We start from the raw sequence: 10,340 nt of genomic DNA, 5'->3' as shown, positions 1-10,340 counted from the left end.
TAGTTAAAAACCTCGAGTATTATTCAGATTGTTGTCATTATTGGCTAAAATCCAAAGTATTATTTAGAATTCAATCACTCTTGTCTAACCCACTGAGTATTGCTTATAACACAATCACTCTTAGCTAAAACTTTCAGTATTATTTGAAACTTAGCCGCTCCTAGTTAACTCATTGAGTATTACTTGGAATGCAATCACTTTTGACTAAAATCCTGAGTACTATTTGGAACTCATTCACTCCTAATTAACTCACTGAGGTTTACGAAAAAAGTTGATATAAAAGATCATTGTATTACTCACTAAAAGAAAGGTTATATCTTATGATAAATACAATATATATATATATGTGTGTGTGTGTGTGTGTGTGTATGTATGTATGTTCACTCTTTTAGGTTGCTTTTGCACACGAATAATGTTCTCCCTTACAACTAGAAAGGCTAAAGATAGCTTGAAAACTCGAGCCCGTTTTTGTTGCAAGACTTTCGTCAATCTTCCTTCTTCAAAAAGATTTTTTATATATAAATTATAGGGAGAAAATAGTCATTAGGTATCTTTTGTAATCATTGTGAGGGCCTTAATTTGCTATTGCTTCTTCTTGCCCCTAAACATGCTTTAAAGCTCTGAGACACATTAAATGCTTTTGAGATAACATTAAATGGTGTGTAGTTTCATTGGAAACACCTCTAGAGCATGACAGAACTTCACAAGTCAAGATAGATTGTTTGTCTACATCTTTTGAGCAAAGTGCAAGGCCTAACACAAATGGACTCCACAACACTAATATTCCCCTTTTTCCAGAAAAGTTGTTTGCATGAAGCAGCTTTCAACACGTTCTTCCTGAAAAATGATGAAGTTTATCATCATTACAAGCATAAAATAAACATTTATTAAAGTTTTACATGTACTATAAAATGTTTCAGGCTTGTATCTATCAAACGAAATATACTTATTTGTATGTTCAAACAAAAGCTTATCAAACTATGTCATGTGCACAAACACTTTGTGTCTTATTCGATAAAGCATAGTATAATAATTGTTTTCATTTGTTCAACCACACAACTTACATTTATTGGACTAGAATGGATACTTTGCGTCTAACATGATCTGATATACATAAAATTATGTATTACACTTATTTGTTCAAGTACACAATCAAAACCAAACAAAGGGTTTGTTGAACTTGGATTTAACATTATATTACATATAATGATACTTATAAGATATTACAATATATTATTGAAGATAAGTGTATCAACAAACTTTGGTTGATACTTGATAAATTGAGATCCCAAAGTATCTTAATAATGAGTAGGTACACAAACTCCCAAATTCGAATAACTTTTGTTAAACATGTGGACCATTTCATTAGTTCATCTTTTATAAGGATTAATGAGCTTTATTATTTTATGATATATTTTGAACTTGAGTATTTAAAGAAAAATTTTATTACATAAAGTTAAAAACTGTAAAAAAATTATTTAAACTATAAATTAGGAAAAGGAGAACTAGTAATAGGTCTTATCAAGTTTAAATAATTTGCAGTTGAAGGTAATACTTGGAGATTTAAATGACAATTGGGTAAGATGAAACAATCTTGTATGAGTTTCATGAGTCTCATTTATTCCGACTAGTCACTCTAAATATAATTTATATTTATCTAGCTAAAAATGTAATGGAAACTTTATACAATCATAATATTTAGTTTCATATTATTAATCTATTTTTATGATTTTTGTTCTCATTTCCTCTATGTCCCTTGTACATAATAAAATAAGCACAAATGTATAACCTCAAGTGAATAGATGACCTCCTTATACATGGGAAAATTTTCAACAACACAATAACTTTGAAGGGACAGGATGAACACTTAATGACACATGCAAAAGTTGTGTCATGCTAGTATAACTTATTCATATAAAGTCATGTCATGCATACACAACTTACTTTCTACGTAAATTTTTTAAAACTTTATTATTTGGATAACTCCTTAAAATTACATTATAATGATAAATTTGTAACATTTATTCTCTAAAATAAACCTAATGCGTAGAAAGTTAAAAACACTAAAAATACAAAGAGTATATTTTTATAAAATTACAAGTTTTTATAGTAAAAAAAAGAAATAAATGACAAATATAGTATTAGATTAATGTAGTTAGATAAGATTCCAATTTTAAAATTTAAATAATAAATAATAAATAATATTTTAAGAAAAAAACCATTAACAAAAATAATAATTGAAGAATAATAATAAATTTTATTTTGTATTCCCTGTTTATTTCCAATTAAACAACTAATAACCAATCTCATTGTACAAAACTGGAAATTTTTACTCTAGATGAAAACCAATGATTGAGCCAGTGACTAAAAGAAAAAATATTTTAATTTTTAATGTTTGATATAAAATTGTAACATAAACAAATTAAAAGTTGTTATGAACTATTTGTTGGAGATCTTATTGTTAAGAATGTGGGCTTTAAGCCTAACTCAACCTCATTAAACTGGCTTATGGGGTGAGGTTTGTACCCAGTTATATACAATATCCTAATCTCTACTCGATGTGAAATCTCCAACACTATTTTATATTTTTTTATGAAATATAATTTTGTCTTTTAAATCAATTTGTTTATTTTCTTATAATTTGATATTATATTAATTTTTCGGTTTATTATCCAATTTTTCTATTATTAATGGATATAATGTCAATATATTAATTAGTATAATTATTATGATATGTTTTATTTTGAATATGATAAATCAAATACAATTTTTTTTACTATATAAAATTATGGTATTATTTATTTAATATAATATATTTATTAAACAAGTTCAATCGCAGTTTAATATTTATCCAGTTTAATAACTAATCCAATTTCAAAGGTTACAAAAACATTGTTATTTTGACCTTATTATACCAAAGAACCATTAGTTTTCTCATATGAATTTTTTCTGTTGATTTTCGGGATTCATTCATATTTCAGACAGCACATGCATGGACCGTAGCCGGATCCGTTAGTCGGCCCAATTTTAAAAAAATAACATATAAAGTTATTTCTTCCAGCACCCCGTCATTTTCTCAGCATCCATTAATATCTTAAAAGACGATTTTACCCCTTTTTAAATGACTTTTGGATTAATTTTCTGAAATCTTCCAGACACCTATTTCGGAATTTTTATAATTGTATTCCGGAAAACGTTTTTTTGGAATTTTCAAAAAAAAATTCATAAATTTCTTTTGGAACGTGAATAGTACTTTCTGGAATCTGTTTTTGCAATAAATTTTCTGAAAAAACATTTAGAAAGAACTTTCTGGAATAAGAGCAGATTAGAAGATATATTTTAAACATTTTCCGTATTTGACAGGATGCATGAAGAAGTTTGAGGGGGGTGAAAGAAGAAACACCCAATCTTTTATTTGATGGTCCAAGGATGAGGCCCAAACGTATTTCATCTGCGGGTAAATCGCGTCGCTCCGAAATCGCGTTCACTTAACCCTAAGAAAAAGCCCCAAATCGAACTTCATTCACTGAAATCGCGCCGTTTGTGTCTCCGCCGCGCGCGCCTGTCGTTCTCCTCGCCGTCAGTGGCGCCGCTTCTGTTCTCCCTGCTCGCATTTGGCACTGTTGCGCCGTTGTTCAAGATCGCGCGCACCGCTTGCCAAAGCAGTCGCCGTCGTGCTCGCCGCTGTCCCTCTCTATTCTTCTGCTGCCGTGGTTCTGCACCTCCCCTCTCTGTAATCTTCAATTTTCTGATTGTGCTGTCGCGTGCTCCACTTTTCTATTTTAATTGTTTTAATTATTTTTTGATTTCAGTCGCGGAACTGTTCCTCTCTTTTGTTTCAGTTTTTGATATAGATCCTGGAGTTACGATTTTTAATTCCATTTTGTTCCTTTTTTTGTTTCAGGAATTTTAATTTTTGTGATACTAATGAATTGAACATTCTCTGCCCATTTATCAGCTTAAAAGATGGATCCGGAGGCTGCACGAGCTGCACGAGAATCTCTAGACCTGGCTTTCCATATGTCCAATATACTTGATACGGGTCTAGACCGTCACACTCTTTCTGTTCTGATTGCACTTTGTGATCTTGGAGTCAATCCTGAAGCACTTGCTGCTGTTGTCAAGGAACTAAGAAAAGATAACCCCTCCTTCTCATCATCTCTTCCTCAGCCTCCTTCTTTCCCATAAATAAAATCCATTTTTCATGACATTTCTTCTATGATCCATCCTGTTTCTCAGTTCTTTATCTCGTTCATTGAATTTCTCTGTATGATGATGTGCTTGTTCTATTGTATGTGCTTCATTTGATGTAGTGCCATTCTTTTTCTCTCCTTTATTATTTTATTTCCATAATCATAATTAGTGGTTCTTCCACATGCCAATCATAATCATGATTGCCAATCTTTTCCTGTTACACGCCATTCACGCCTCATTCAAAAATTTACTCTTTTTTTAGATTGATTTAAATTTTGAATTTTAATGATGTAAAACTAAAACCCCTTTCTCTAATGTGAGATAATAAATTACGACTTTGTTATAGCAAAATACATTATTAAAATTTAATTAATCATACATATTGAGTTTATATCACCATTCAATTATAAATTATTATTTAAACCAAACTATTTAAAAAAATTATGTCTAGATAATTTTTAATTAGTTGAGATAAAAATTATATTAAAAAAATTGTGTAATATTGAACTGAATTAATTGTTAATTTTGGATGCAACCTCTCCGTGACGTTATTATGAAGTCAAGTAAGACACAACTCCTTTTTGAATTTTTGGTTTCCTTTCTCTTGGAATTTTTTGACATCATCTTCATCTTAGAATCATATCGTTATGATCCATTAGCAGAAGGTGACAGACACTATTGTGATCAAAACAAAATCGGATTCGAACCTTATCACAAGCGATCCTAAATTGTATACTTTATTTTGAAATTCTTTCTCAAAATATGTAATTTTAGTGTTACATTAGTTCTTAAATACTACAATTTAATAATAAAATAGTATAAACTTAATAGCAAGACGTCTTTTTTATGAATTAAATCGGAATTTTGTTATTTTATGAACTAAAATAACTATAAAAAATGCAAAATTCTTTTAAATGGACGAATTTTTGTAACTACCAGATTTATTCAAGAAGTTAATATTTTTAATAAGCATTTGTTATACACTGATTTGAGATCATTATTTGTGTATGATTCTCTCCCTCTTTCTCTATACCGGACCAGATGAAATGAATATTCTAAGGTGGATTTGTCTCCTGCTTTTATTAAAATATTCCAATTGAAGACTGTGAAATGTGGTCCAATTAGATCACTATTCTTCTGCAGAACATTTTTTAATATTTGTTATATCATAAAAAGAAATGAGAAGAAACACGACATGATGTTAATTAAATTTATTAACTGAAAGTTTGGTGACTAAATGTATCACTGTAAGACGTATTGAAGGGACCAGAACAATTTAAAACGAGTCAAAGAAAACAGCATAACCCAGAAATCAATGAACAGGTACACCAATCCTCAAAATAAGAAGACTTTTCACCCGTGTGATCATGCTACCTCAGTCATTTACTATGATTGCAACAATAATTATTGTTCTTGCACAAACACTTGTGGGAGTGAGTTCACTTCCTGAATCTGATCAAATAAGCAATTTGCCGGGGCAACCTCAGGTCAAATTTCAGCAATATTCTGGCCACATTACTGTGGATGATCAGCACCAGAGAGCATTGTTTTACTACTTTGTTGAAGCAGAAGAAGACCCTGCTTCCAAGCCATTAGTTCTGTGGTTGAATGGAGGTACACATATTGTTATGCATAACATGCATGATTTTGTTTATTTTATTTCTTTAAAATCTGGCTTAAAGCTTTGAAACTGATCAAAGTAATTAAGATGTTTTCTTGGTTTTTATTTTTGAAGGGCCCGGTTGTTCATCGATTGGAGTTGGAGCTTTTGCTGAGCATGGCCCTTTCAGACCGAGTGACAACAATGTTCTTGAGAAAAATGATTACAGTTGGAACAAAGGTGAACCTTCAACCCAACATCGTTTAACCAATATCCAGTATGCTCTTAATGAAGAAACCAAAATTAATTACTTATTTCATCCTTACCACAGAGGCAAATGTGCTATACCTGGAGTCACCAGCTGGCGTTGGATTCTCTTACTCTAGCAATAAATCGTTCTATATATTAGTGACAGATGAAATTACAGGTTCTTTTTCACTTTATTTTGTCCACAAAGGCATTTAACAAGTAACATAAGAATAATAGTTTGGTAAATGCTCTAGGTTTTATCACTTCTTGTCTCCATGACATTTCTCAGGAAGCTGACAATAATAGTCTTGTTGTTATGCAGCCAGGGATAATCTTGTGTTCCTACAGCGTTGGTTCACTAAATTTCCTGAGTACTCAAATAACGACTTCTTCATTACTGGGGAGAGCTATGGAGGTTAGAATCAGATATAAATGAACATATCCGCTTTGAAACTGTACTAAAATCATGCACCCTTCACAGTTCACACTTGTTTTCAGGTCACTATGTTCCACAACTTGCACAACTTATTGTTCAAACCAAGACCCACTTCAATCTCAAGGGGATAGCAGTGAGTACAGAAGGGAACATTTGAATAACTTTATTATAAAAAATGATTTGGTTTATTTGAAACTTACATGTGGTTCATATATATGTCAATACATGCAGATAGGGAATCCTCTTCTGGAGTTCAATACTGATTTCAACGCCAGATCTGAGTATTTTTGGTCTCACGGACTGATATCAGATTCAACATTCGAAATCCTAACTAGAGTCTGCAACTATTCCTCAATTAGGAGACAACGTCAAAATGGGAATCTTGGAGGGGTTTGTGAAAAAGCAAGCAAGCAATTGTATGCTGAGGTTAGCGACTATGTAGATGAATATGATGTCACTCTCGATGTTTGTTTGTCATCAGTAAATCAACAGGCTTATGTGCTGCATCAACTGGTGAGCTTCTTCTACTTTCTGCATGGCCATCTTATAAGTTCTTTTATTTTATTTTTCCTCAGAGGTGTTATTCTCTTGATTTAATTGCTTTCGTCTTTGGTTCAGCAAGAGACACAAAAGATAGATGTTTGTGTTGGTGATAAAACGATCACATACTTGAACAGGAAAGAAGTCCAAGAAGCTCTACATGCTAAACTTGTAGGAGTCACCAAATGGTCAACTTGCAGTTCGTAAGTTCTGTTGATTCAGAGATGACACATCCCTTGAGTGCTTTAGAGATGCAAATATTTAAGCTCAAAAAAAAGTGGAAAACTAGTAGTTCTTATGTGAGATGATATTTACACCTGAACTAGTAACAACTAAAATTAATGACATTTTTTGTCTTTCAGGTTTGTAGTTGTGAGATTCTAGACCCGCATGTTTTATTCATGCTAATTAGGCTCCCTAGATTTAAAAAATGTACAACTTTAGTTTTCCAAACTTTGATTGAGTCATTTGAGTGTGCAATTATGAGATTTTAATCCCTCTCAGTTGAAATCTATTGACATTACATTGATTCATGAGTGTATGTAGACTAAAATCACATAATTAGGATATTTGAGTGACTTAATGTAAACAAAATTTGATAGATTAAAATTACACATTTACTCAATTGACACAATTCAGACCAAAATCATACAAGGACAATATCTGAAAGACCAAAAAGTTAACACTCCTATTCTTCAGATCTTCATAAATAATGGTAAAACTTTAGGTGAGCATTAGACAACACAAGAAGGTTGATTTGAACAAAAGATATAAAACTAATATGCATGTCCATCCTATTTTAGGGTGCTTTGGCCACCAATTTTTATCTAATTTCCTTGTTCTGCAATCTCAAGCACAATTGGTCACCTTTTTTCTGAGATTGGATATTCTGCTAATAATATCTTCGTTGTGTCACAGAGTTCTGCATTATGACTATAGTAATCTAGAAATACCAACAATTCCTATCCTAGGGTCACTTGTTAAGTCTGGCATCAGGGTCCTGGTATACAGGTAATTGAATTTGTTTAATCACTGACATTTAGCTAACTCCACATAGCATTTATGAACCAATCAAAGTCATTTGTCTCTGCAGTGGTGATCAAGACTCAGTGATTCCATTAATAAGTTCGAGATATCTAGTGAACGGATTAGCCAAGGAAATTGGACTTGAGACAACAGTGGCCTATAGAGCCTGGTTTGAGGAAAAACAGGTTAATACTAATACTTGGAAGGCAATAGATCTTTACAAATTGAATTCCTCTATGCATTGCCATTAACTTAACCTTGATTTGGTATCATATTTCAGGTAGCAGGATGGACACAAACATATGGGGACATGTTATCATATGCCACCATAAGAGGAGCATCTCATGAAGCTCCCTTTACTCAACCTCAAAGATCACTAGTGCTACTCAAAGCATTTCTAGACGGAAAACAACTGCCTAGTGTTAAATGAAATATGAACAGGTTTAATTAACACTACCTGTTCTTATTAACCACAATAAGTATAAATGATTCCCATATTCCATGAGGATCTCTTTATTGCTATTGCATTGTCTGGCAAAAACTTTAAATAAGATTCAAACACACTAAAAGTTCAGAGAAGTGTGAGTAATACGCTGATCTAAGAATTACCAGCAAGAATGTTGCTGCTTCCATGAGTAAGGTTTACCATCAGCTTTCTTGTAAGGAACTCAACTTTAAACTCATATTACATGCGTAATTAAAGATATTCACGACTCAACTTTGTTTAATAAAAGTCACTCAAAACAAATAAAAGTTAAATACTGCCTGATTTGATTTAGTGTTTTTTTGTCTTCAAATATAATATATTTTCATTCATATAAATTACCAGGAAGGTAAGGAATATAAACAGCAACAACAATATTGGTTGCATAATTAACTGTAGGATCATCTTATCTATAAGCTGGATGATAATTATTTTCTTTTAGTGTTAAAGAAGGTCTAGAAATGGTAATAATTGATGAATTAATATTAGCATGGGTTGTTATAACTAGAGGGTATTTAGGTTGGACTCATCGATACTCACAAAATCTGTAATCTTGTTAAAGACATTGGCGCATATCATCGAAATCCACCACAATTATCAATTACGTGGTTAAAGAGACATCAACTTATAGAACCAAATTTTTGGACACCAGGTCAGTCATCCAATCCAAAGATATTTTTTTTTATCTTAATATAATTAATTAAACATGAAACAATTTCTTAATCACAAGATTAATTCAGTAAATTGTGTCAAATACTGAACATGTATCTTATTATTTTTATAAATACACATAACAAAAATACGTATTTAATAACCATTAATACTTCAATTAACTATCTTAATATGCGTCCAAATCTCTTGTACAAATACTTTCAACTCTAACCGAAATCAAGAACTAAAGATGAAAATCAAATTCACCGAAAATTAGATAGAAGATAGGAGTCGACCCTTCTGAATTTATTTAAACAAAAAAAATCTTAATCAACTGGTTAAACAAGTTTTATTTATAAGTTTAACCAATATTTTACCGTTTAATCTACAAAAAATATAATGGTAATAATAAAATCAAGGAGTATTGTACAGTTAGGTAAAAATATAATTTTAAAAAATATATTTGAAATTTTATATTATTTTTAAGGTTTAATGATTGTTAGGTGACATGATATTTTTATTTGTAATAAAATAAAGGATGATGATATTTTGACACTCTGTTCTACTTTACACTCACAACAAAATATTAATATTTATTATAATAATAAAAAATTTAAAAAATAAAACAATGTTCTTAATGAAAATATAGACAAAATGCAAAATGTTTAAATAATTTTCAAAATTAAAAAAAAAAATTAAAATATTAATATTTAGTGGGGTGTAGGGTGAGCAATGGATGTCAAAAAATCATTTTTCTAAAATAAATAAACACGCTGTAGACAATTATTTTTTAAATGATTTAAGATATCAATTATGTTACCATTTTGGGAAAATATCTTTTTATTTGGAAAATAATAGATAAATTTTTAAAATGGGTGAATTTTTTTAAAAAATGACTTAATTGTATATAACTGACAATTTTTGCACTTGCGTTTACAATTCTACTTCATCAATTTTTGCACTTGCCTTGAATATTATATAAATGTTTGTTGACGAATTCAAAATGTATATTGTCCTAAATTAAAAAATACAAAATACCATATATTTTTTGTGGTACAACAAACTTTCATAGCTAGCAGGTGTTTGTTATTTTGCAAATGTTGAATTTCATAGGAGAACCTATCAAATTTCTATAAATTTAATAATCTGTTTTGAAAATG

At 30.6% G+C, this 10,340-nt stretch overlaps 2 protein-coding genes across 2 annotated transcripts; both read left to right on the top strand.

The window, feature by feature from the left end:
* Positions 1-3,966: 3,966 nt before the first annotated feature.
* LOC137813951 (mitotic-spindle organizing protein 1B) lies at positions 3,967-4,312 on the top strand. The gene has a single exon (XM_068616446.1). The coding sequence runs from the start codon at positions 3,967-3,969 to the stop codon at positions 4,186-4,188; it is 222 nt and encodes a 73-aa protein (XP_068472547.1). The 3' UTR covers positions 4,189-4,312.
* A 96-nt stretch (positions 4,313-4,408) lies between these two features.
* Positions 4,409-8,675, top strand: LOC137813950 (serine carboxypeptidase-like 45). The gene is made up of 10 exons (XM_068616445.2): positions 4,409-5,808; positions 5,930-6,034; positions 6,126-6,221; positions 6,366-6,458; positions 6,542-6,612; positions 6,711-6,992; positions 7,098-7,222; positions 7,938-8,030; positions 8,113-8,230; positions 8,326-8,675. The coding sequence occupies exons 1-10, from the start codon at positions 5,562-5,564 to the stop codon at positions 8,473-8,475; spliced, it is 1,380 nt and encodes a 459-aa protein (XP_068472546.1). The 5' UTR covers positions 4,409-5,561; the 3' UTR covers positions 8,476-8,675.
* The last annotated feature ends 1,665 nt before the right edge of the window (positions 8,676-10,340 follow it).

Source organism: Phaseolus vulgaris, chromosome 1, assembly GCF_051622355.1.
Source record: "Phaseolus vulgaris cultivar YP4 chromosome 1, ASM5162235v1, whole genome shotgun sequence".
Taxonomy (NCBI): Eukaryota; Viridiplantae; Streptophyta; class Magnoliopsida; order Fabales; family Fabaceae; genus Phaseolus; species Phaseolus vulgaris.
The sequence above is the reverse complement of the archived record's forward strand: the minus strand, read 5'-3'. Positions and strand labels throughout refer to the sequence as shown.

What these genes read in the sequence shown, in the direction of transcription:
- LOC137813950 (XM_068616445.2), top strand. Translation starts at nt 5,562, where the DNA reads ATGCTACCTCAGTCATTTACTATGATTGCAACAATAATTATTGTTCTT. An exon ending in TACTGGGGAGAGCTATGGAG is followed by an intron (nt 6,459 to 6,541) that starts GTTAGAATCAGA and finishes ACTTGTTTTCAG; the next exon opens with GTCACTATGTTCCACAACTT. An exon ending in AAATGGTCAACTTGCAGTTC is followed by an intron (nt 7,223 to 7,937) that starts GTAAGTTCTGTT and finishes GTTGTGTCACAG; the next exon opens with AGTTCTGCATTATGACTATA.
- LOC137813951 (XM_068616446.1), top strand. Translation starts at nt 3,967, where the DNA reads ATGGATCCGGAGGCTGCACGAGCTGCACGAGAATCTCTAGACCTGGCT.